The 27,548-nt window shown below is 45.5% G+C and overlaps 2 protein-coding genes across 6 annotated transcripts in view; one reads left to right on the forward strand and one right to left on the reverse strand.

The window, feature by feature from the left end:
• Positions 1-17,446, forward strand: part of LOC106584470 (SRSF protein kinase 2) — an 88,639-nt gene extending 71,193 nt beyond the window's left edge. For 2 of the 5 annotated variants that reach the window (XM_014169833.3, XM_045706005.2), the window contains 12 exons: positions 1,010-1,097; positions 1,244-1,331; positions 1,436-1,542; positions 2,918-3,083; positions 4,505-4,530; positions 4,683-4,995; positions 5,972-6,874; positions 9,895-10,010; positions 10,472-10,579; positions 10,686-10,755; positions 13,645-13,737; positions 14,891-17,446. In XM_014169833.3, coding sequence (XP_014025308.3) covers positions 1,010-1,097; positions 1,244-1,331; positions 1,436-1,542; positions 2,918-3,083; positions 4,505-4,530; positions 4,683-4,995; positions 5,972-6,874; positions 9,895-10,010; positions 10,472-10,579; positions 10,686-10,755; positions 13,645-13,737; positions 14,891-15,075 — 2,263 coding nt within the window. In that variant the 3' untranslated portion in view covers positions 15,076-17,446. Of the gene's footprint in view, positions 1-1,009; positions 1,098-1,243; positions 1,332-1,435; positions 1,543-2,917; positions 3,084-4,504; positions 4,531-4,682; positions 4,996-5,971; positions 6,875-9,894; positions 10,011-10,471; positions 10,580-10,685; positions 10,756-13,101; positions 13,195-13,644; positions 13,738-14,890 lie in introns of all 5 variants that reach the window. The other 3 variants (XM_014169832.3, XM_014169835.3, XM_014169838.3) reach the window with 3 other exon arrangements.
• A 112-nt stretch (positions 17,447-17,558) lies between these two features.
• On the reverse strand, positions 17,559-27,184 carry adck2 (aarF domain containing kinase 2). The gene is made up of 8 exons (XM_014169831.3): positions 27,001-27,184; positions 25,639-26,802; positions 20,505-20,651; positions 20,265-20,393; positions 19,308-19,403; positions 18,915-19,169; positions 18,578-18,760; positions 17,559-18,404 (listed from the first exon to the last, which is right to left on the reverse strand). Exons 2-8 carry the CDS (start codon positions 26,524-26,526, stop codon positions 18,264-18,266), a joined length of 1,839 nt encoding a protein of 612 aa, XP_014025306.1. The 5' UTR covers positions 26,527-26,802; positions 27,001-27,184; the 3' UTR covers positions 17,559-18,263.
• Between the last annotated feature and the right edge of the window lie 364 nt (positions 27,185-27,548).

The raw sequence follows: 27,548 nt of genomic DNA on the forward strand, positions 1-27,548 counted from the left end.
CACAGTAGACAGTAGCAGCTGCAGTGTAATGGGACACAGTGACACAGTAGACAGTAGCAGCTGCAGTGTAATGGGACACAGTGACACAGTAGACAGTAGCAGCTGCAGTGTAATGGGACACAGTGACACAGTAGACAGTAGCAGCTGCAGTGTAATGGGACACAGTGACACAGTAGACAGTAGCAGCTGCAGTGTAATGGGACACAGTGACACAGTAGACAGTAGCAGCTGCAGTGTAATGGGACACAGTGACACAGTAGACAGTAGCAGCTGCAGTGTAATGGGACACAGTGACACAGTAGACAGTAGCAGCTGCAGTGTAATGGGACACAGTGACACAGTAGACAGTAGCAGCTGCAGTGTAATGGGATACAGTGACACAGTAGACAGTAGCAGCTGCAGTGTAATGGGACACAGTGACACAGTAGACAGTAGCAGCTGCAGTGTAATGGGACACAGTGACACAGTAGACAGTAGCAGCTGCAGTGTAATGGGACACAGTGACACAGTAGACAGTAGCAGCTGCAGTGTAATGGGACACAGTGACACAGTAGACAGTAGCAGCTGCAGTGTAATGGGACACAGTGACACAGTAGACAGTAGCAGCTGCAGTGTAATGGGACACAGTGACACAGTAGACAGTAGCAGCTGCAGTGTAATGGGACACAGTGACACAGTAGACAGTAGCAGCTGCAGTGTAATGGGACACAGTGCCACAGTAGACAGTAGCAGCTGCAGTGTAATGGGACACAGTGCCACAGTAGACAGTAGCAGCTGCAGTGTAATGGGACACAGTGACACAGTAGACAGTAGCAGCTGCAGTGTAATGGGACACAGTGACACAGTAGACAGTAGCAGCTGCAGTGTAATGGGACACAGTGCCAAAGTGTTAACCACACTGATGGATAACAGTCTCAGTGACAGAATATCACTGTTCACTAGGTTACATCGCACAGCTCGCCCATATATGATATGGATCTCTCTGTGTGTTATGTGTTTCTTGTTTCAGGGTGAAGAACTTTGTGGCGATGAAGGTGGTGAAGAGTGCTCAGCATTACACAGAAACAGCCCTGGATGAGATCAAACTGCTCAGATGTGTGAGTAGCGACTCTGTGTGTGTGTGTGTGTGTGTGTGTGTGTGTGTGTGTGTGTGTGTGTGTGTGTGTGCTTCGTTTCCCCATGCCTCGCACATCTCTCTCACACCCTCCGTCCTGATCTCTCTATTTTTGTCGTTCATCTCCAGGTGAGAGAGAGTGACCCCTCTGACCAAAACAAAGAAATGGTGGTTCAGCTGATAGACGACTTCAAGATCTCTGGAATCAACGGAATACGTATCCTTGTCTACAGAGGGTGTGTGTGTATACTTATATGCTCTTTATATCTGCGTATGTATCTCAGTGATGAAGCTGTGGTCCTCCTTGACCAGCTGTCCCAGATGTGTGTATGGTGTTTGAGGTTCTGGGACACCACCTTCTAAAGTGGATCATCAAGTCCAACTACCAGGGCCTTCCTCTTCCCTGTGTTAAGAGTATTATCAAACAGGTATGCCACACACGCTAGTGCTGAGCGGTTAACCAAAAGGTTTTTTAAACAACTCATTGACCGACATCGGTTCAATTATTTGAATTCCATTTTGTTCTGTTTTTTTTTATTCTGGGAGCTCAGTGCACAGTTTTTCTAGATAATTCAGATCCAGCCTGAACTGTGCAATGTAGTAGGGATTTGTAGTTTCCAACAGGCCAATATTCTACATAGTTTAGCACAGAAAACGTGGTAATTAACTACAATGACCATAATCCACTGCACACTTACTTGTCTGGTCTGTGTGGGGCAGACATGGAAGGGAGAGAAAGGACAGTAGAACATGCGAGAGGGATAGAGAACAGTTGCTTCGCGAGGTATCTCTACCTGAAAGTAAATTATCTAAGTGATTGATTTTTGGTATTCAGCAGTCATAAAAGTTTGCCTTGTTTACTTTGAAGATCTACTAAAATAGGGGTTTTGTCAGACAGCATAGGCAACATCTCTAGAGATGAGATGATGAATTGGAATGAAATAATACATTTATCAAATAAACTAATATACACAACATACATATTTTATTAAAGTAATGTGAATAAATGATGGTTAATAAGTGATAACCAGTAATGGGCAGTCACTACCATCATAGGACTTGTATTCATTGTTTTGTTGTTGTCACAGTATTCACATAATACATAGTGCCTTTTAATGTTTTTTTTAAATCGTATTAATCAAAACCGTGACTATTTTGTAAATAATCTAACCGAAACCGAACAGACCTTAAAAAGCACTAACACACACTCATGCATTCATGCACAAACGGACACAAACTCGCGCACGCAAGCACACACTCACACATCCTCATTTACTTGACTCAGACACATTCACATACACACATCACTTTCACTTCCATAAACACTCTTTATTTGCACCAACAATGAGAGGAAGAGAAGTGATATTGCCAGCCAGAGGCACTACTGCAGGCCAGTCCAGTTCAGTACAATACATGTTGTTGACTTCACAAGGCCTTCACAGGCCTTTCCCTTCCCCCTGAAGACCAGAGCAGAGCAGCATGTGAATTAAAGTTATCTGTTCATCTCTGCTGCCTCCCACTTGAAAAGCCCACTGAAGATGAATAGAAACTGCTCTCAACTTCAATACAAAAGCCCCTGAAATCAAACACTGGCAAACACACACACACCAAACAAAACAACAACAGCAGCCTTGTCCCCGATGGAGGATGACTAAGATCAAAGGAATGGCTCATTTAGCGTTGTGAGAGCATCAGTGGTGTTTCATCTGTGATGTGTGTGTGTGTGTGTGTTTGCTTGCACGTGTGTCTGTGTTTGTGTGTGTGTGCGCATTTGTGCACGCTTGTGTTCCTGTGTTCATGTAGGTTCTGCAGGGCTTGGACTACCTCCACAGCAAGTGTAAGATCATCCACACGGACATCAAGCCAGAGAACATCCTGATGTGTGTGGACGATGCGTTTGTCCGCCGCATGGCCGTGGAAGCCACAGAGTGGCAGAAGGCTGGGGCACCCCCGCCCTCTGGATCTGCAGGTAGGGTACAGACCACCTCACCCACTAACTCACTGTCTGTAGAAGGAAATAGCAGGGTTAAAAGAATCATTATCACCCAAGAATCACAGTTTTTCCTAAGCCGTCTGACAAAATTTGAAGGTGAACTATCCCTCTAAGCGTTATCCAAATAGTTAGTTATAGCCTTGTCTTCATTTCAAACTGAAGTGTTTTGTGAGTCCAACAGTGACTTGTGAATAAAGCCTGTCAGATATATTTAAAAGGAGTACTTAGGACTGTTTTACCCTAAACCTGTGTAGAGAGATCTTTCGCTGCTTGACTTGAGGTTCAGTCTTAGTTGAATCGGTACAGTGAGCTCTTTGTAGAGGAGGCATGAGGGTAATATTCATCATGAACCGTTTGATTCTTATGACCAATTACTTACTCAAAGACAAGGTCTAATGCTAGTATAGGGAAGTCTCTGTTTCACTGTTTTTAACCACTATCCTACTAGCAGTAGATTCATCTATCGGCGGTTCTGATAACAGGAGTGTCCTGCTGTGTATCAGTACAGCGGTCACACCATTAAGGAATCTGTGAATCAATCAGATGAATCAATCAGTTGGGCGGTCTCTTAGTTTGTTGCTTCAGCTTGCCTGCCTGAGCCAACCAATCAATTTGGTGAGAGCGCTCTCCTAGTTTGATTTGATAGGCACATAGATTGCTTGAGAGCTTGTGGCTCCACTAAAAGCTAGCTGTTTGTGAGAGTGATCACGGAAACGTGCCTTTAGCAAGTGGAGAGAGGAGGAAAGGGTGGAAGCAGAGTTTTTAAGCATTCTTATCTGGCCAGCGCGCACTTCCCTATTGTCTTGGCCTATGTTCCTTCAACTTCTCCCTGAAACTTTACTACTTGTTTGTCCTGTCACGTGTGTGCCCTGGCAGTCAGGGGTCAAGTAGTCTCGACATCACACGGATGTAGTCAAGGCTAGGGGTCTTGACCCCCTCATGAACTCCTCATGAACCCTTCCATGAGCTGTCTGTCAATCACATTCAGCTCAACCAACAGGAACCCTCTGTAATTAACGGTAATTCCATGACTTACTTTTCCTCAGAAATCAGTATTGTTCCAGACATCCTCATACTGCTCACACACCTATGAGTCAGGCTGGAATGATGATGACTTCTATGTATCTGGGCATTGCGTAAAACATGGAGAAAAGGGTTGATTTCTATGAATCTAGGAAAAGGGAATAAAGCTGTCTGAAATGACTTTGATTAAATCCTCCATTCAACTCACAGTTCATCCAAAGATTCTGTATGAAGTCTGTAAGAGGGTATAAATAATTGAATGGGGTGTTATCTTATTCAGAGGTATATATTATTATTATTATTACAGGACTTGTGGGGATGATATGTTTGAAGGTGAACTTTCTCCTGACTCTGACTCTGTTTCATCCCAACAGTCAGCACAGCACCACAAGCCAAACCGGTGAGTACCACAATGTTCTGTATAAATCTCAGGGCAGAATATACAATGTTTTCTATCTCATTCTAGTCACTCAGCCCATGGGTCGTTGTAAGTCAGTGACTTTAATGGACTCTTCCTCATCCTCTCTCCTCCTCCTCTCTCCTTTTCTCTAGGTAGGGAAGATCTCTAAGAACAAGAAGAAGAAGCTGAAGAAAAAACAGAAGCGTCAGACCGAGCTGTTGGAGATACGCATGCGGGAGATCGAGGCCCTGGAGAGGGAGGCTGAGAAACAGAGGGCCACAGAGGGCCCCGATGGTGAGGGGGACACACACTCCCCAAAACACACACCCCGCAACGCGGCACTGGGGCCCGCCGTCGCACTGGGCGAGAGTGATGACGAAGACGATGACGATGAAGAGGATGGAGACGAGGAGGAGGAAGGAGAGACGGAGAGGGAGAGGCCAACCAGGCTAACCAATCACACCTGTGAGTTGACATGGTTTGATTGTCAATCAGTGTGGTGGTGATGGTTTTATATTCATTCACTCAATGTGTTGGTTATTCACTCATTCCATTGTGTGTGTGTGTGTGTGTGTGTCAGAGCTGTGTGGATAGAGTGCTGTACCAAGCTGAGAGTGAATAGAATTGAATGGAGAACTGGAGGAGGATGGGCCGGCCTCCAACCTCTCCACCCACACTAGGCTGACACTCTAAAAAGTGCCGGGTTAAAAACAACAACATTTGGGTTATTTGGTAACCCAGTGGTGGGTAAATATTGGACAGAACACATGCTAGGTTATTTTTACCCAGCCAGTTGGGTTGTTGAATTACCCAAACATGGCTTAATTTAATCATCAATTGGGTTTTTGTTGACTTTCACGTTGGGTTAACCCAGCACCTGGGTCTTTTTTAATGTAATTCATAGGTTCTTTTCAAGAGGTTTGGCCTATTAGGGCCGTGGCTTTCAAATAATAATTTTTGGCCACCCGTGAGAGTAAATTTAATTCCTGTTCATCATGTTAAGTTTGTATACCTCAAAATAGCATTTTCCTTGAATATTTGTGCACATTACATATTTTGAGATAAAATTGATAACATATTATTTACATATTGCAGCAAAGTTGTGGAACTCATACACTTCTGTAAGCGTCATTGAATCTACCAAAATGTCAATGTTCAACCTTAACATGTGATAACAATACAACAGAACAGATTAACCGGAATTACATTTACTCTTGCAGGTGACCAAAAATAACTACCGGAAAGCATGCCCCTATTAAGCCAGTCTTCTGATCTGACCCGCTGGGTCATAACTCAATGTACTGCGTGGGAGAAATGCAAGGCGGATTCATAAACAGCTACAGTCTAACCCAAGCTCTCGCTTTCCTCCCACCCTCTCTCTCTGCCTCTCTCCCTTCTCTCTTTTTCACTCCTCCACTCTTTCTCTCCCCCTGTCTTTCAGGTGCAGCCACACCTCAGGAACAGTCAGAGGTGCCCCCCACCCCAGAGGCAGCAGCAGAGCCAGAGGGGGAGCCCACCCCCAGCCCTACCCCAGAGACAGAGACACAGAACCCCACACCCACCACCACTACACCTGGGGATGGCAACGGAGCTACCACGAACCCAGAGGGAGAGGGTGAGGAGGGGGAGAAAGAGGAGGTTAAGGAAGAGAATGACAATGAGGAGGAGGAGGAGGAAGATGGGGAAGAAGAGGATGAGGAAGACTTGGTTCCAGGTCTTGCCGAAAAAGATGAGAAAGAGGAACCAAGAACAGAGGAGGAGGTGAAGGGTGAGGAGACCAAGGAGCAGGAAAAGGACAAAGAGGAAGAGGAGGAGGACGACGATGACGACGATGATGACGAAGACGATGATGATGACGATGATGAAGACGACGATGCTGATGAAACAGAAACGGGCGCTGACGACCTCACCAACTCCATCTCCACCACCATGGGACACAACAACAACACCCCCAAAACCAATGGCCATGTCCTCCTAGGGGGTGAGGAGAGGGACAGGGAGAGATTTCCCAGAGCCAACCCCCCAGCTCCTACCTCCTCCCCCATCCCTCTGCACTGCCCTCTGGTAGAGTCAGAGATTAGCTGCACGGACAGGGATCAAAGCTCTCTCAGCTCCTCCTACGAGCTCTTCAATGGCGAGGTGGTCACGCCAGGCCTGACCAACGGGGCGCAGCGCCACAGGGGCACGGCGCCACGCTTCCCCGACCTGCCTCTGGACCCTGACCCGGGTAGCCCCGTCACAGTGGGCGAAGCTGGTCAATCGGGGTCCGGGACCTCCCCTCACAGCCCCACTGCAGACCGCAGTCGTACTGTGTCGTCCTCAAGCACTGGAGACACGCCTAAAGGTGAGATATTTCTCCTTTCTCTCTATTTTGCTCTCTCTTTCACTCTTTCACCCACATGCATGGACACAGATGTGCATATACAGCTAAAATGGCGCCTGAGAAGAAGGCCTTCTCGTGTGGGGGAGGAGGTAGGGAAGTGTGTCCCCAACCGATTGTGTTTTTTGTTAGTTTGTTTGCGTTGTTTGTAACTTGTACATTTCTAATTTTTTATTTTATTTTGTACATATATTGCCGCTACCATCTCTTATGACCGAAAATAACTTCTGGACATCAGAATCTGACGAGTCTGACGCGAACGATTTACTGCTTTCTCGAGAACAGGCCCAGATCCCTGGGATTTGCGTGAAGAGAAGACGGAGAAAAAGGGGCCAGAGGGCAGGCTGTCTTCTGAGAATTCGTAGGTGATCAAATAAACCCCCACTTCCTTCCATTCTGCTAGCAAACATGCAATCTTTGGAGAATAAAATCGATGATGCAATAAATGAAACTACCAAAAGGACATTCAAAACTGTAATATCCTATGCTTCACGTAGTCGTGGCTGAACGACGACACTATCAACATACAGCTGGCTGGTTATACGCTGTACTGGCAGGATAGAACAGCGGTGTCTGGTAAGACAAGTGGTGGCGGACTATGTATTTTTGTAAACAACAGCTGGTGCACGATATCTAAGGAAGTCTCAAGCTATTGCTCGCCTGTGGTAGAGTATCTCATGATAAGCTGTAGACCACACTATCTACCTAGAGAGTTTTCATCTATATTTTTCGTAGCTTTTTACATACCACCACAGTCAGAGACTGGCACTATGACAGCATTGAATGAGCTGTATTCCGCCATAAGCAAACAAGAAAACACCCACCCAGAGGCGGCACTCCTAGTAGCCGGGGACTTTAATGCAGGGAAACTTAAATCCGTTTTACCAAATTTCTATCAGCATGTTAAATGTGCAACGAGAGGAAGAACTACTCTGGACCACCTTTACTCCACACACAGAGACGCATACAAAGCTCTGCCTTGCCTTCCATTTGGCAAATCTGACCATTATTCTATCCACCTGATTCCTGCTTACAGGCAAAAATGAAAGCAGGAAGCACCAGTGACTAGATCAATAAAAATGTGGTCAGATGAAGCCGATGCTAAGCTACAGGATTGTAAACTACTAATATGCTTGCTTCGAGGCAAATAGCACTAAATCATGCATGAGAGCATCAGCTGTTCCCGAAAGACTGTGTGATCACGCTCTCCGCAGCTGATGTGAGAAAGACCTTTAAACAGGTCAACATTCACAAGTCCGCAGGGCCAGACAGATTACCAGGACATGTACTCCGAGCATGCGCTGACCAACTGGCAAGTGTCTTCACTGACATTTTCAACTTCTCCCTATCCGAGTCTGTAATAACAACATGTTTTAAGCAGACCACCATAGTGCCTGTGCCCAAGAACACTAAGGTAACCTGCCTAAATGACTACCGACCCACAGCACTCACGTCTGTAGCCATGAAGTGCTTTGAAAGGCTGGTCATGGCTCACATCAACACCATTATCCCAGAAACCCACTCCAATTTGCATACCGCCCCAACAGATCCACAGATGATGCACTCTCTATTGCACTCCACACTGCTCTTTCCCACCTGGACAAAAGGAACACCTATGTGAGAGTGCTATTCATTGACTACAACTTAACGTTCAACACTATAGTGCCATCAAAGATCATCAATAAGCTAAGGACCCTGGGACTGAACACCTCCCTCTGCAACTGGATCCTGGACTTCCTGACGGGCTGCGCCCAGGTGGTAAGGGTAGGTAACAACACATCCGCCAAGCTGATCCTCAACACAAGGCCCCTCAGGGGAACGTACTCAGTCCCCTCCTGTACTACCTGTTCACTCATAACTTCATGGACAGGCACGACTCTAACACCATCATTACGTTTGCCGATAACACTACAGTGGTAGGCCTGATCACCGACAACGACGAGACAGCCTATAGGGAGGAGGTCAGAGACCTGGCCATGTGGTGCCAGGACAACAACCTCTCTCTCAACGTGATGATTGTGGAGTACAGAAAAAAGAGGACAGCGCATGCCCCCATTTTCATTGACGGGGCTGCAGTGGAGCAGGTTGAGAGCTTCAAATTCCTTGGTGTCCACATCACCAACAAACTAACATGGTCCAAGCACACCAAGACAGTCGTGAAGAGGGCACTGCAAAACCTATTACCCCTCAGGAGACTGAAAATATCTGGCATGAGTCCTCAGATCCTCAAAAACGTTCTACAGCTGCACCATCGAGAGCATCCTGACTGGTTGCATCACTGCCTGGTAGGACAACTGCTCGGCCTCCGACCGCAAGGCATTACAGAGGGTAGTGCGAATGGCCCAGTACATCACCGGGGCCAAGCTTCCTGCCATCCAGGACCTCTATACCAGGCAGTGTCAGAGGAAGGCACTAAAAATTGTCAAAGACACCAGCCACCCTAGTCATAGACTGTTCTCTCTGCTACCGCATGGCAAGTCTAGGTCCAAGAGGCTTCTAAACCGCTTCTACCCCAAAGCCATAAGACTCCTGAGCACCTAATCAAATGGCTACCTAGACTATTTGCATTGCCCCCCCCCCCCCCCTCCTTTTGCACCGCTGCTACTCTCTGTTGTTGTCATCTATGCATAGTCACTTAAATAACTCTACCTCCATGTACATATTACCTCAACTAACCGGTGCCCCCGCACATTGACTCTGTACCAGTACCCCCTGTATATAGTCTCGCTATTGCTATTTTACTGCTGCTCTTTAATCACTTGTTACTTTTTTTCTTATTCTTATCTGTATTTTTTTAAACTGCATTGTTGGTTAGGTGCTTTTAAGTAAGCATTTCACTGTAAGGTCTACACCTGTTGTATTCGGCGCATGTGACTAATAACATTTGATTTGATTTGACATGAAGTCATAGAGACACACGTGCTGGACATTCTCTGCCTGCTGCCTGTCCTTTTCCCCAACAATAACACATTTATCCTAACTAGATGATGTGGTTCTAGCCAAGGCCAAAGCAGCAGACCTCCTGGTTAACCCCCTGGACCCTCGCAACGCTGACACACTCCGAGTCAAGATAGCTGACCTGGGCAACGCCTGCTGGGTGGTAAGTTTGTGTGTGTGTGTGTGTGTGTGTGTGTGTGCGCGCACGCACGCGGAGGTATATGAGTGTGTGTATAGGGTTCTCAAACCCTTTTCCTGGAGAGCTACCCTCCTGCAGGTTTTCACTCCAACCCAGTTGTAACTAAGCTGGTTCAGCTTTTCAACCAGCTAATTATTAGAATCAGGTGTGCTTGCTTAGGGTTGGAGTGAAAACCTACTGGACGGTAGCTCTCCAGGAACAGTTGGAGAGCCCTGGTGCACAGTATGTGTATGGGTGTTTTGCAATAGACACAGATGCATAATATACAGTATACAATATAGTTTATCCATCTCTTCTCTCTCCCCTCTCTCTCTCCTCTTCCTCTCTCTTTCCCCTCTCTCGCTCTTCTCTCTCGCTCCTCTCTTTCTCCTTCCTCCTCTCTCTTTATCCTATCTCTCTCCTCTCTCTTCCTCACTGTCTCTCAGCACAAGCACTTCACAGAGGATATTCAAACCAGACAGTACCGCTCCATAGAGGTCCTGATAGGAGCTGGATACAGCACTCCTGCTGACATCTGGAGCACCGCCTGCATGGTGAGCACACAAACACACACATGCCTGTGCACACACACATGCCTGTGCACACACACACACACACATCAGTACTGACTGATGACTCTATCCGGTCTGTGTCCTGCAGGCGTTTGAGCTGGCTACAGGAGACTACCTGTTTGAGCCCCACTCTGGGGAGGACTACTCCAGGGATGAGGGTGAGTCTATACACACTGTTCTCCTAATAGACCAGCCTCATACTAAACACAATAGTACATGTTTATCTATGTAGTGATGTAGAAATAGCTGTTTAATATGTGTTGTTGTGTTGATAATGTGTTTAGACTGAGTAATTGTGTAGTTACAACTGTTGTAGCAGTGCTATGAGTCTGTAGTCATTTAGGCAGGTTACCTTAGTGTTCTTGGGCACAGGTTGAAAATGTCAGTGAAGACACTTGCCAGTTGATCAGCGAATGCTCGGAGTACACATCCTGGTAATCCATCTGGCCCTGCAGCCTTGTGAATGTTGACCTGTTTAAAGGTCTTACTCACAACGGCTACGGAGAGCATGATCATACAGTCGTCTGGAATAGCTGATGCTGTCATGTATGCTTCAGTGTTGCTTGCCTAGAAGTTAATTAGCTCATCTGGTAGGCGCGTGTTACTGGGCAGCTCGCGGCTATGCTTCCCTTTGTATTCTGTAATCTGACGGGTGTCGGAGCCGGTGTAGTACGATTCGATCTTAGTCCTGTATTGACGCTTTGCCTGTTTGATGGTTCGTCGGATGCCATAGTGGGATTTCTTATAAGCTTCCGGGTTAAAGTCCTGCTCCTTGAAAGCGGCAGCTCTACCCTTTAGCTCAGTGCAGATGTTAACTGTAATCCATGTCTTCTGGTTGGGGTATGTACGTACAGTCACTGTGGGGACGACGTCATCAATGCACTTATTGATGAAGCCAGTGACTGACGTGGTGTACTCCTCAATGCCATCTGAAGAATCCCGGAACATATTCCAGTCTGTGCTAGCAGAACAGTCCTGTAGCTTAGCATCTGCGTCATTAGACAACTTCCGTATTGAGCAAGTCACTGGTGCTTCCTGCTTTAGTTTTTGCTTGTAAGCAGGAATCGGGAGGATAGAATTATGGTCAGATTTGCCAAATGGAGGGTGAGGGACAGCGTTATATGCATCTGTGTGTGGAGTAAAGGTGGTCTAGAGTTTTTTTTCCCCCTCTGGTTGCACATTTAACATGCTGGTAGAAATGAGGTAAAACGGATTTAAGTTTCCCTGCATTAAAGTCACTGGCCACTAGGAGCGCTGCCTCTGAACGAGCGTTTTCTAGTTTTCTTATGGCCTTATACAGCTCATTGAGTGCGGTCTTAGTGCCAGCATCAGTTTGTGGTGGTAAATAGACACCTATAAAAAAATATAGTTGAAAACTCTCTTGGTAAATGGTGTGGTCTACAACTTATCATGAGATACTCTACCTCAGGCGAGCAAAACCTTGAGACTTCGGTAATGTTAGATTTCGTGCACCAGCTGTTGTTTACAAATATACACAGACCGCCACCCCTTGTCTTACCGGAGGCAGCTGTTCTATCTTGCCGATGCCGCAAAAACCTCGCCAGCTGTATGTTATCCATGTCGTCGTTCAGCCACGACTCGGTGAAACATAAGATATTACAGTTTTTAATGTCCCGTTGGTAGGATATTTTTGTAATCCAGTGATTGTACGTTGGCTAATAGGACTGATGGTAGAAGCAGATTACCAATTCAAAGCACACACAATAGCACAATTGGTTAGTTAATAAAATTTGCAGCCATCTCCTCTGGCGCCATTGTTAAAACCTTCACATCCACACCTTCTCACTCCCTAAACCCCATCTATTCTGGCTCATGTCTGAATCCCCACCCGCCCCATAACTCCACCATCCTGTCCATCCCTGAGTCTAGTCCAGTTGACCTCCTGCACAGTGTCACATCAACCCTCCTGTTGATCTCATGTCCAGCCACCCACATTTGACCCCATACATATTTCACCATACTATCAATATAAATGGCAAGTAGTAAATATGTATAAACAGATACTGCCATGATATCTTCATTGATGACAATGAGAGCCACTGAATTGTATTCAGTTAGAATCAGACCATTATTTGGTGATGAGTCTCTCAGATTGAAAGATAATAGATGCATGCTTCTCTACTCCAAACCCACTGCACTCTCTACTCCATCTCACCACCTCTGGTGTGGGGTCACTAACACTGAGCTCTCTGTCTCTACCTCTTTTTCACTTTCCCCCCTTTCCTTTTCCTCTTACCTCTCCCTTCCTTGCTTGTCCTCCTTTCTTCTCTTTTTTCTCCCATTCCCTCCTCTCCGGTTCCTTGTCCTCCTTTTTCTCTCTCCTTTATATTTTCTCCCTCTACTCCTCTTTTCTTATTCCTCCTTGTTCCCTCTATCCTTTTCTTCCTTTCCCTGTTCCTCTTCCTTCTTCCTTCCTCTCTCCTCTTCCTCCCCCTTCTCCTCCTCGTTTTCCTCTTCCTCCTTTCTCCCTCTCTCCTCTGTAGACCATATAGCCCACATCATTGAGCTGCTGGGCATTATTCCACGGCACTTTGCACTCTCCGGAAAATATTCCCGGGAGTTCTTCAACCGAAGAGGTAGCACTGGGGGAAAGTGCTGGTGGGACGGAGACACACAGACGCCTGAGCGCACACACTGACTCAGACAGTCAGATGGACATACAGGAATACAAATAGAGTGGAATGGGAATGATATAATAAGTCCAAAAGCAATAAGGGGTTTTGCAGCAAATTGCCTGGCATTCCAACACACACTTGTTGTGAACAGTAGTTAAAGATACGAAGGACATAAAGAGGGAATAGTACTGTATGTAATTCACACACACTATCAAACCAGTTTAGGCATAGTCCTCTCCACTAACTTCTTGAGAGACTTACTGTCCCGTCAGTCAGTCTGTCTGTCAGTCAGTGTGGTGTCTCCAGGCAGCAGTGTGTCCGTCCGTCCCTTCAGCGTGTGTGTATGTTTGTGATGTAATGCTGTGCCATGCCTGTTGTTTGGTGGTGTGGCCTGTGGTGGCCGGGGTTCAGATCACATCGCTCTGATCATGGAGCTATTGGGGAAGGTTCCACGCAAAGTGGTCGCCGCCGGGAAGCACAGCCGAGAGTTTTTCTCCAAGAAAGGTAACGTCACGATGAGTCACTACCCCAATGAGGCAATGACAGGAACAGTATATCTCTAAATATTAGTACATGTACATACACAGTTTACACCATTGTTACACTTGTAACAAAGCTTGTAGTCTGCACACAGGTGGCTGGTGGCACCTTAATTGGGGAGGAGGGGCTCGTGGTAACGACCTGAGCAGAATCAGTGGAATGGTATCAAATACATCAAACACATGATTTCCAGGTGTTTGATGCCATTCCATTCGCTCCGTTCTGGACATTATTATGAGCCGTTCTCCCCTCAGCAGCCTCCACTGAGTCTGCAGTCGTCTGCAGTAGTATTTGTGGTGTGTGTCCACCTAGAAATACATACAATCCCTTAGAAATTGTGCCTAATTTTACACTTAGAAAAAAGGGTTCCAAAAGGGTTCTTTGGCTGACCCCATAGGAGAACCCTTTTTGTTTTCAAGGAGAACCCCTTTGGGTTCCATGTTGAACCCTGTGTGGAAAGGGTTCTACATGGAACCCAAAAGGGTTCTACTTGGAACCAAAAAGGATTCTCCTATTCCTTTCTACCTGGCTGGTAGAAACAGCATGCTACCCTGCTTCTACCCTGCTTCTCTCATGTTAGAGTCATGGGGCTCTGATATTCTGATTGATGCTCTCTCTCTCTCCCTCAAAGGTCTTGTCGGCTGTAAATAATGTCTTAATTCACTCCTTTTATCTCTGTGGTGTTCATGTGTTCTGACTGACTCCCAGTCAGACACTGCTCCAGGCTCTTGATTTGCCTTTCTTGGGCTGTCTCTCAATAGTCAGAAGCTTGTTTCCTTTCCTTCATCTACACTGTAAATAATTATAAATAATAAGGTCAGTGAAAGGCAATATGTGAAAGCAATATGGGGAAGCCTTGCTTCCACCCATTCATTGTTGATGAAAGCAAAGACACATAGAAAGGATGCCACTACGGAGTATTGAGATGCAGCCCGAGTTCTACTCTCTCTTCTGTCTCTCTTTTTTTATTCTCTCTCTTTGTATTGCGCTCTCACTCTCTTTCTCATTGTAAGTCTTTATATAGCATCGCATTGTAACTTATTACTCTTCATTTCTCTCTCTCTCGGTCTTTCTCTCACTCCCTCCCCCATCCCTCTCTCTCTACTTCCCACTATAGGTGAACTGAGGCACATCACCAAGCTGAAGCCCTGGTCTCTGTTTGATGTGTTGGTGGAGAAGTACGGCTGGGCACCAGAGGACGCCGGCCACTTTACCCACTTCCTGCTGCCCATGTTGGAGATGGTCCCAGAGAAGAGGGCGTCAGCCGGGGACTGCCTCAGCCACCCCTGGCTCAACTCGTAGCGACACCAGCCCCCCCCACTAGTGGCAGCCTCCACAACCTGCTCAAAGCCAGGCACTCGAGGCTGGAGAGAGAGCGAGAGGGAGGAGGAGGGTGTGGGGGGGGGGTACAGGGGGCTCCCTGTTCTCGGTCCCGCCCTGCCTTGTCCTGAGCCCGCCACACACATACACATAGGCATACACAAATGCAACACAGACACCCACAGAGCCTCAGCAGAAGCCACAAAGCTGTCAAAGACCAGACAGAGAGAGGCTGCTCCCTCTGCTGTCCTCCCCATAGGTCCCATACAACCCCTCACCGGAAGAATAGAGGGCCCCAGGAAGGGAGTTGGATGGAGTCAAACTCCCACAGTTCTAAACAGGCGGGACAGAGATCCCTACACAACATGAGCAGCCATGGTCAGGACAGTGTCTCCTACTTAGAAAGACCAATTCAGTCTAAACAGAGACTAAGCCACCCATATGAATGGGTTCTCTGCAATATCCTGACCAATTTTCTCCTGTCCAGTCTTCTCCGGAGCATAATGGGTTTCCCATTAGAAGTCAATAAGAACCTGTCAGAATGCTGACTGTGTGATTGCTCCATCTGCCTGACCTTACAGCAGCACAGCCCAAACCTGCTGAGGCAGAAGTGTGTTTGTGTAAATATGTGAGTGTTTGTTATTAGTGTGTGTCTACACTGCCCAGTCTGTAGGTGTGTGTGAATGTCCCTCTCCTATAACAGAGGAGCAACAACACTTCCAGATTAGGAGTGGCCCTTTTACCCTACTCTTCCTCTCATCTCTCTCCAGCCCCTGCCCCACTCCCTCTCTCTGTAGGGGTACCTCAACCCTGTACAGCCCCCTCCCCACCCAGCCACCAACACTGAGCTGCATGCCAGTCCCAGCCACTGCAGAGACACAGAGGGCAGCCAGCCCACCAGGGGTCTCCAGAACTGAACCGCTGCCACACAGACAGACAAACAGGGCACGGAACAAACAAAGATCCTAAAAGACTGATGATCGATGAACCGGACTGCTTCTTCTGTAAAGAGTTTCTCTGTCGTGAAAAAGAGTGAAATGCATGGAGAGGCTGATTGATTGACAGGACGGGATGATGATGATGGACAGGTGTTACTTAGTTGTGCGTTTCATTGGTTCGTTTGTTTTTTATCTATGTTTTTGTTTTCTTCTCCTGTCTTTTATTTTGAAGGTGAAGGAGCAACTTGCGCTGACCTTTTTGGTGCCTCGTGTGAGGATAGCGAAGTTCCTCATGTTCACTTTTTCAAATCCTTTCTCCCTTTAACCGTTGACATTCCTGATCCAGTCACACCATTCCTCTCTTCCTCTTTATCCCAAAAACAATCCTTGAGTCCCTATGGCGTGGCAGCTTTACCAGATCTGATTATCCCCCTTATTACCTACAGACGAAACTCTCCATCTTTGAACCTGAGCTTCTCCAGAAGGGGTTCGTCAAATGGAGGTTGCACTTGTCTTTGTAGGATGTCGTTCAGGGATTTACCTTTTACCTTTTAGTCATTTAGCAGACGCTCTTATCCAGAGCGACTTACAGTAGTGAGTGCATACATTTTACTTTTTCGTACTGGTCCCCTGTGGGAATCAAACCCACAACCCTGGCGTTGCAAGCATCATGCTCTACCAACTGAGCCACACGGGAATTACCTTTGTACATAACTCTAAGATCCGGCTCCGGAGAGACGACCGACCGACAGATTTGAAACAAATGCACGCATCATTCCTAAAAGAGGCTGTCACGGACACTGGCCTACGGACACTGGCCTGCACCCCCAGAGCAGATAGTGGCGAGAGGCTGAACCACTCTGGAGGCCACTAAGTGGAATGTGAAACTGCGCCACTTTGTGGCTGATGAGGGTACTGCATTGATGCACTGCAGCATCTCTCAGTGCCAATGCTCCATGCGTTCCACTCCACTGCTCTCTCACGCTCATCACAACTAAGAGTCCAGTTGCCTATTTTTCGCAATAAAATAAAAATGAGTATGTAAAGGGTGAGATATTTTTTAAACTATTTAATGTAAAAGAAGCAAATTTCTCTGTTGTGACAGTGACCGAATCTCGTCCTATTGAGGTGATTGTGTTGGTTTGTTTAGAGATGTTTTTTTCTTTTGTAATTATTATTACTGTCACTAGTTATTTTCTACTCAGTTGTTACCTCTTCCTCCCCTACTATATGGACAACGCTGCTCTGTTTGGACTCGTGACAGTGAAGAACATTTTTTTTTCAATTACGATTTTTTTTGTCACAAAAGCTCCTGATCTCACTCTCTCAGCCATGCTGACTGTTCTTCCTGACAGAATTGCGTCTTTTGTCTGTGTTTTTCATTGACAGATTTAATAAAATTGTAAATTAATGGAGTCCTCTGGCTTGTGGTCTTTGACAGTTTAGAGCCGTTTTCACTAAATACAAATAATATCCTAACTCATTTAAAAAGTAGTTATCCTCAAGACACAAGGAAAAGAGAGAAAATCAAAGTTTTTGATGCATTATTTAATGATCTAACCAGTATATGCATATAAAATATATTTCACTAGCGAGTGTAAAAAGACTTAAAAATGGCAATGTAGTGTTATCATACAGAATGGTGAGGTCAGTTGACTTGACACACCTTACTATATTCTAATACACACTAAAAGGAAGATTTTGCCTAGCCATCAGACATGATTCTAAATGCATTACCTTGTCCTATCAATGGAAAAATAGTCTGTAGTGCTTACAAATAGTGTAAGCACAACATTCTTTTTTTTAACACGGAAATCACATGGGCATTTAAGTATAAATGATGACTTACAGTTAATCTGACCAGCATGTAAGGTAAGGAACAGTTTACCAGGGTAGTTATTGAGATGTTTGGATCCCTTAATCAAGCAATGATTCACATTTCACAGGTAAAAAGCACACACTACACAAGGTATATTCAGTCAGTCACTAATGTAACATGCAGAGGGCCAGGATTTTTTACAGACCATGTGACCAAGAAATACTCTGGGCCCTAAATATGAGACATCCATGGCTGTGTTTGAGAGCATCAATTCTGCTGACTGACCAACAAATCACCTTGCATCATACATATGATTTGTAGATACGTCAGTCTGCTCAGTCGGTGATGCTCTCAAACACTGCCTATTTCTGTGTTGCTCAGATGTAGTGGTATGCGGGTGAGGGGGGTCGGGGTCAGAGGAGGGAGGCAGCGTTCTTGAGCAGCAGAGGCTTAGCCAGCTCCAGTATGTCCAGGTTAGGGTCCAGAGACCTCCCCAGCCCCTCCAGCACCATGATGGCAAACACAATGGACGCAAAGTTACTCTCCAACTTCACCTGATTGAGGGGCAAATAAACCACAAGGTCAACACCAGTCTTGGTAGCAGACTCATATACTGAACACTCAATAAATGAAGTCAATGTGAGATGTCTAGCCATGACTATAGATATTACAGAAAAGGTTGGTGGTTTTCAAACTAGACTCTCACTCCAGGACTGCTTTTATTTACCTTGTGGGTGATGAGCAATCCAAAGACTCTGGATAGCAAATCAGCTACTTGGACCTTCCCCAGTGAGAGAGTGTTGCTGAGGGCATGGTCCACCAGCTCTGCCATCTCCTTCTTGAACCGTGGCACGTCCTGGCACTCGTTGGTCCTGGCATGGTTCAGGATCAGCTCTGCCACCTGTTCCCCCTAAACACAACAGCTATGGATGTTAGAAGCTCATGACATCATTGGATACCCCATCACAATACTCAAGGCAAGTGAGAAGCCTCATAAACCCTCTTTGGCCTACTCTGGAGCAAGTTCTAAATTCATGTTTGTGTGTGGTGTGTGCGTCTCTCACCTGTCGCAGCACCACGGCGGTGAACACGGCTCTGAAGTTCCTACGGTCTCTGTCGCTGAGCTGTGCCACGATGCCAGCGTCCAGCAGCACCAGCTGCAGAGGGGCCGGGGCCGGCCTCATGCTCACCACCACTGTGTCGCACAGGTCCGTCAGGGTGACCCTTTCCTGGGGATCGTTGTCCCCTCCACCCCCGCTACGTTGGACCAGGATGTTACCTGGGTGCAGGTCCGCATGCACAAAGTTATCCACAAACACCTATACAAACACACATAGGAGGATACGGAGCTGGTAAGCTTGATTCAATGTTAAGAAAGAAGAAGGTATATGAAGGGTTTCAAATTTGTATTTCCAGTTGCAAATGTCACAATGAGGGACATGCTTAGGCCCTCTCACCATCTTGAGAAGTGTCTCCACTCCCATCCTGGCAATTCTCTGTTTCACCTTTAGAGGGACCTCAGGTCTCAGGTAGTTGGAGATGGGCTCACTCTCCTGAAACAGTAAACAGGTTACTTATTCAATGGCGAAGGTTAAGTTCTCTCTTTCGACTAATATCATTCATTTGATTCAGTAATGTCCAGAGCAAGCTGGACCCACTACTGGCAAACGATGAACTGAAAGCTTACACAGAATACTCGTTCACTATAGGGGGCTTATTGGAGCTGACATTTGTGACTGAGACTTGTAAAAGTGTGCTTTAAACAATTGCCATTTGTGCCCGCTAGACATACAAATAAGATGATTTATAGATTCCTTACAAATAAGATGATTTATAGATTCCTTTCAAACAAGGTCCAGTTGCGGCCGCAACTTGACTAAATTGTGAATGACTCTTGACGGAATGCAATTGCTTGACTCCCGTGGGGGTGATAAGCACAATATCGTTTGGCGAACTGCAGCAGCCCCCCAAACAATTAGTTGTCGAGTTCATGTTGAGCAGAGACCGTGTATGTTTTGTTTCTACAACGCTGTGTCCATCATAACAATCCATAATCAATCAATTGCATTCATTCTAGCACCATGTGATCAACAATCAGTTGTAAGCATGTCTTCATTCTCTACGATGCCTGCAGCATGATCTATTTTTCTACGCGTACATATGATAGACAGTTGTTGGTCAGAGCACGTCGTCTGGAGCCGCTGAGCGTGTATTAATCCTGCTGTAGGACTCATTGTGGCCAGCAGGCCAAAACGTGACTCTTGACTCAGTAAAAAGAGTTGTTCAAAAAGAATGAATCGTTTGAACTGCGCATCACTATTATTCGACCTCTCCCATAGAGTTTTTGACTGGTGTTGTGTCATTACTTTCTTCTTCATATTTGGCATTGTGGTGAAGGTGCCGTCTGAACTCACCTCAAAGGTTTCCACTAAAATGGACCTGGTGACAAATGGTCGAAGAGGAGTTGGGAACTTGACAAAATCAACATCCTTGAAATTCTCCCGGAATCTTTCGATGTTATTGGCTTCAAACCGCAGGTCAATCTGCAATAAAACTGGATATTCAATCCATAACAACTAAAAACTGCCCTTGAAATAGTGAAAACCTACAGCTATTAAATTGGCACTCAAAGTGTGTGTACTGGAGTTGTCTACCTGTTTGGTCATAAGCACCTCAAACTCCTCCACTATCTCAGGCAGGCTGAGCCATTTCAATCCAGGCAGACAGTTGATGAGCCAGCTGCCTGCCCTCATCAGTAGCATGTCAATCTCTACCTGTCTCCTGATCCCTGGATGAAGCACCTGGACAGAGAGAAGAGGAGGATATGAAGAAAGAGGAGGGCATTTATTGCATGTTTCCTAACAAAATCATGTCCCATATATAATAAGTCAATTTGAGTACAGATATGCAGTTATTGGCACTTCAAAACATTTAACGAATTCCCTGCCTGTGACTTTTAGCACACCATCTCATTGTCACAGCCCTCTCTCAGGGACACAAATGCTGTAACTTTCAAACTCCTGCAGTAGGCTCCCCTTCCCCTCTAGAGCCTAGGCTATGGGTAGTAAACTGGCCCTTCACACCCCTGGCCCTAGAGTCATTCCATGTCAATTCAGAACCCCCCCCCAATTTCAGATTGTGCTGAAATTGTTTCTGTAGTTAGAAACAGATAAGATTAGCATTCCTGAAACATTATTTTGTTTAATTGTAATTTGATCTCTGAGAAATTAAGCTCATTGATTGCATCCAAATTGGCCCTTTAAAATTATTTGGATTCACATAATATTCAAATATAGTACCCAAAATCTGATTTGAACCAACATTTTTTCCTACCTGAGTAAGACATGAGGAATCCAATAAAATGGTCAAAAGCCATACAGTATCAGTTCTCTATATCTGACAAGTAATAATGGAATGCGGCTTGGAGTATTGCTTTTTCATCCTATGTAATGTATTCCCTGTGAAGCTAGTGTTGTTTTTTTCCCTGTTCAATTAACCATTGCAGTCGCTTGCATTATTAACCATAAATTAGTGTGAAAGTATCAGGTTTTGCCCACTAGATGCCGCAGTCCCTGCTATTGCCATAACTTTATTAATGTTGCTGGTCTCTTGTGTTTTTAAATAAATAACATTTTATTTGCAACTTTAGGTAGAAAACCAATAGCTTTTACTCATGATGAAAATAAATTGTGTGGTCATCCTCAAGTCAAGCCAGTCCTCCATGAAAGCAATTGCTTGACATAATGGGAAAATCAAAAGAAATCAGCCAAGACCTCAGGGAAAGAAATGGTAGACCTCCACAAGTCTGGTTCATCCTTGGGAGCAATTTCCAAATGCCTGAAAGTACCACCTTCATCTGTACAAACAATAGAACGCAAGTATATACACCATGGGACCTCGCAGCCATCATACCGCTCAGGAAGGATACGCGTTCTGTCTCCTAGAGATGAACGTACTTAGGTGCGAAAAGTGCAAATCAATCCCAGAACAACAGCAAAGGACCTTGTGAAGATGCTGGAGGAAACAGGTACAAAAGTATCTATATCCACAGTAAAACGAGTCATATATCGACATAACCTGAAAGGCCGCTCAGCAAGGAAGAAGCCACTGCTCCAAAACCGCCATAAAAAAAGCCAAACTACGGTTTGCAACTGCACATGGGGACAAAGATCGTACTTTTTTGTAGAAATGTTTGGCCATAATGACCATCGTTATGTTTGGAGGAAAAAGGGGGAGGCTTGCAAGCCGAAGAACAACATTCCAACCGTAAAACACGGGATGGCAGCATCATGTTGTGGGGGTGCTTTGCTGCAGGAGGGACTGGTGCACTTCACAAAATAGATGGCATCATGAGGCAGGAAGATTATGTGGATATATTGGAGCAACATCTCAAGACATCAGTCAGGAAGTTAAAGCTTGGTCGCAAATGGGTCTTCCAAATGGACAATGACCCCAAGCATACTTCCAAAATTGTGGCAAAATGGCTTAAGGACAACAAAGTCAAGGTATTGGAGTGGCCATCACAAAGCCCTGACCTCAATCCTATAGAAAATTTGTGGGCAGAACTGAAAAAGCATGTGCGAGCAAGAAGGCCCACAAACCTGACTCGGTTACACCAGGAGGAATGGGCCAAAACTCACCCAACTTATTGTAGGAAGCTTGTGGAAGGCTACCCGAAATGTTTGACCCAAGTTAAACAATTTAAAGGCAATGCTACCAAATACTAATTGAGTGTACGTAAACTTCTGACCCACTGGGAATGTGATGAAAGAAATAAAAGCTGAAATAAATCATTCTCTACTATTATTCCTACATTTCACATTCTTAAAATAAAGTGGTGATCCTAACTGACCGAAAGGAATTTTTACAAGGATTAAATGTCGGGAATTGGGAAAAACTGAGTTTAAATGTATTTGGTTAAGGTGTATGTAAACTTCCAACTTCAACTGTATACTACTTGTCAGACATAGTTAACTGATACTGTATACTGGTGGTTGGGGTTGGGTGTGGGGGGGGGGGGCATCTGACCATGTCATTGGATGTTAGGTACTATATTTGGCGATTATATGAATCCAATAAATTCAAATAGCCAATTTGGGTGCAATCAATTAGATCCAATGATATTTCAACAAAATATTGTTTCAGGAATGCAAATTTTTCTGTTTCTAACTACAGAAACAAAGGTAAAAGTAACCTACATATCATTACATACACACAAACTATCTTGGTCAAATAGGGGAGAGTGGCATTGTGCCGAGGTGTTGCTTTATCTGTTTTGTTAAACCAGGTTTGCTGTTCATTTGAAAAATATGAGATGGAAGGGAGTTCCATGCAATAATGGCTCTATATAATAATGTATACTTTCTTGAATTTGTTCTGGGTTTGGGGACTGTGAAAAGACCCCTGGTGGCATGTCTGGTTGGGTAAGTGTGTGTGTCAGATCCGTGTGTAAGTTGACTATGCAAACCATTTGGAATTTGCAACACGTTTCTTAAAAAAGGAAGTGATCTTGAGGCGTCATTACAGACAAGGCTTCGATCCCAGGCTATGTCACAACCGGCCGTAACCGGGAGTCCCATAGGGCGGCGCACAATTGGCCCAGCGTTGTCCGGGTTAGGGGAGGATTTGGCCGGGGGTGCTTTACTTGGCTCATCGTGCTCTAGCGACTCCTTGTGGTGGGCCGGGCACCTGAAGGCTGACTACGGTCATCAGTTGAACAGTGTTTCCACTGACACATTGGTGCAGCTGGCTTCCAGGTTAAGCGGGCGGGTGGTAAGAAGCTCGGTTTGGCGGATCATGTTTCGGAGGACACATGACTCAACCTTCGCCTCTCCCAAGCCCGTTGGGGAGTTGCAGCGATGAGACAAGATCGGAATTAGATTGCAAATGAATATCACAAAATTGGGGAGAAAAAGGGGGTAAAAAAAGAAGTGATGCAGTCAGTCTCTCCTCGACACAATTGTTGTATGCTGCCTTTATGTATAGCTGTACTGTAATATGTGCAAGGAGCATACAGTGCATTCGGAAAGCAGACCCCTTGAATTTTTCCACATCGTTAAATTACAGCCTTATTCTAAAATGGATTACATTTATTTTTTCCTCATCAATCTACACACAATACCCCATAATGACAAAGCGAAAACAGGTTTTTAGAATTTTTGCACATGTATAAAAAATGAACACAGAAATACCTTATTTACAAAAGTATTCAGACCCTTTGCTATGAGACTCAAAATGGAGCTCCGGTGCATCCTGTTTCCATTGATCGTTCTTGAGATGTTTTTACAACTTGATTGGAGTCCACCTGTGGTAAATTCAATTGATTGGACATGATTTGGAAAGGCACACACCTGTCTATAGTTGACACCACATGTCAGAGCAAAAACCAAGCCGTGAGGTCAAAGGAATTGTCCGTAGAGCTCCGAGACAGGATTGTGTCGAGGCACAGATCTGGGGGTAGCAAAAAAAATGTCTGCAGCATTGAAGGTCCCCAAGAACACAGTGGTCTCAATCATTCTTAAATGGAAGATGTTTGGAACCACCGAGACTCTTCCTAGAGGAGTACGCCAGGCCAAACTGAGCAATTGGGGCAGAAGGGCCTTGGTCAGGGAGGTGATCAAGAACCTGATGGTCACTGACAGAGCTCCAGAGTTCCTCTGTGGAGATGGGAGAACCTTCCAGAAGAACAACATTCTCTGCAACACTCCACCAATCAGGCCTTTATGGTAGAGAGGCCAGACAGAAGCACACGACAGCCCGCTTAGAGTTTGCCAAAAGGCACCTAAAGGACTTTCAGACCATGAGAAACAAGACTCTCTTGTCTGATGAAACCAAGATTGAACTCTTTGGCCTGAATACCAAGCGTCATGTCTGGAGGAAACCTGGCACCATCCCTACGGTGAAGCATGGTGGTGGCAGCATCATGCTGTGTGGATAGTTTTCAGCAGCATTGACTGGGAGACTTGTCCGTATCGAGGGAAAGATGAACGGAGCAAAGTACAGAGAGATCCTTGATGAAAACCTGCATAAGAGCGCTCATGATGTCAGACTGAGGCAAAGGTTCACCTTCCAACAGGACAACGACCCTAAGCACACAGCCAAGACAACACAGGAGTGGCTTCAGGACAAGTCTATGAATGTCCTTGAGTGGCCCAGCCAGAGCTCAGACTTGAACCCAATCGAACATCTGGAGAGACCTGAAAATAGCTGTGCAGCAACGCTCCCCATCCAACCTGACAGCGCTTGACGAGAGCAATGGGATAAACTCCCAAAATACAGGTGTGCCAAGCTTATAGCGTCATACTCAAGACTTTAATCGCTGCCAAAGGTGCTTCAACAAAGTACTGAGTAAAATGTCTGAATACGTATGCAAATGTGATTTCAGTTTTTTATTTTTAATACATTTGCAAACATTTCTAAAAACCTGTTTTTACTTTGTCATTATGGGGTATTGTGTGTGTAGACTGATAAATTGGAAAAAAAGCAATGGAATCAATTTTAGAATAAGGCTGTAACGAAATGTGGAAAAAGTCAAGGGGTCTGAATACTTCCGAATGCACTGCATACATTTCCATTCAGTCCTTCCCTTGTTAATAGCCTTGTTGCTCTACTTGTGCTGTCAGTTATCCATGTACATTCCCATTATGTCAATACAGTCCTCTGTTTGGAACACGTTGGAGGTTGCCTCGTCTCTCTAACAGGAGATAGTTGTCAATAAGCCACAGACCAGCTTATTCTGGAGGCTCCACCCTAAAAAAAAACATTTCCCTCATGTTGACTGATACCCACCTTAATAGCTACAGGAATCAGATGCTCTTTCTCTGTACCATCCCCATTAGGGGCGTCTGTGTAGCTCCTCTCCCTGGTTTCATGATGGCCCTCGTCCTCCTCATCCTCTTTCCCCTTCCACAGCCCCCTAAAAGTCCCCAGGACACCCTTTAGTCCCAGGATCTCCCAGGCCTCCAGCATATCCTCTCTCTCCATCTCCTCCACCAGGGCCTGGAAGGCTGTGTCCTCCACGCTGTCCACCCTGGCCCATCCCCGGTACACCTGAGCCACGCATCCTGACCCCACAGGCTCCCTGCCCTCAAACACAAACAGCCTCCTCCAGCCCTCCCCGAATGCCCGGCGCAGACACTGCTTGGTGTGGGCCCAGCAGTGGGGACGCACATGCACGTGCAACCTGGAAAAACGTTTGCAGAAGTCCTGGGAGAAGATGTCCCTGCGTGTGCTGGCCCACTGGCCCAGCTTAATGAAGGCAGGACCAGAGGTCTCAGTGACCCACAGCAGGGCATCCAGCCAGCGAGAGGCCCAGTAAGAGGAGATGACAGTCAGAGGATAGAGCAACAGGAGCGGGCCGAACTTCAGGATTAACACCAGGGCGCGCAGGCTGAGGCGCAGGAAGAACACCAGCTTGTGCACCTGGACTTTGGCTACAGACTTCCTGTCTGTAGTCTGGGGTGCCAGGGAGGCCTCTTGGCATCTTGCCACACAGGATGTGGCATTCACTGCTCCCCAGCACAGCAGGGTGACTTTTGGCATCTGGGATAAAATCTGGCCTCTTTTGACAAGACATGTTCTGGTGCTAGGTATGAGTCGGACTCTTACAGAACTTCCAACTCTATGGACGGTGTACCTTAGGTTTAAGAGGAAGCTTCTGGCACTCAATGCAGCCATAACTATGATGATAATATCGCTAACACTTAATTTAAAAAGTAGATTTGAAAAAGTCTACAATTATAGATAAAACATTGTCCACAAGTTTTCACAATAATGACTAAACATAGATATTACTGTTTGGAAGTTATCCACATTATGGCTTAATTTGCTGACAGATATTGATAATTGGCTTCCAATCATTGCCCCTTAGAACTGCTTGCTCACAATTCCACAGATGCGTCATAGTTGAGGACAGACGTAGCCCACCTATGTCTTCTTTGAAAACATGTCCCACTGCAAATCAAGAAGAATTCCAAGTAAGTTCAACTAGCCAGTATCAAAGGACTGCAAGGTATATTTTGACATTAATTTAAGGGGCTACAGTCGTTAAGCCTAGGCTATATAGCTGAAATGTGATACAGATGCTTGCTTAGCTACGTTAGCTAGCTATTAGTAATATGACTAGTCTATTGCCATGTAAACACATATTACCTCAAAATGAGTACGTGACCAATCAAACCGTCATGTCCTTTCTTCAGTCAACATGCAGCACGCTCAACCCTAGCTAATATATTATCAAATCATTCAATAGAAGATATCAATCTCAACTAGCATGTATTTTCATTGAAACCATAATTGCAAAACAACCGACAACTTCCGGGTGTTTACGTCACTTTATAGGGGTGTAATCATGAATCCAAATAGTTGCAAATGTTTTCTTTTGCAACAGTAACTAGCGTTTCTATTGGATAGGTTCATCAAACAGGGCGGGACCTAGCCGAATCTGTCCAATAGAAACGCTAGTTTTCGTTGCACGTTTGCAACTGTTTGGCGTAATGAGTATACCCCAGATGCCGACGTCTTAAAGCGATAGGCACCTAACAAAAAAACAGCCACATCCATATAATAATGTAATGGTTTGGGGAAAAATCCTCGTGAGGTAATATACTCCTGACATGATCAAGTTATTTCAATACATTAAGCTTAGTAGATACGTTTAAAAAAAAAAATGATAAAATATATATGTTTTGTGCAGGAAT

Source organism: Salmo salar, chromosome 23 (genome assembly GCF_965601325.2).
Source record: "Salmo salar chromosome 23, fSalSal1, whole genome shotgun sequence".
NCBI lineage: Eukaryota > Metazoa > Chordata > Actinopteri > Salmoniformes > Salmonidae > Salmo > Salmo salar.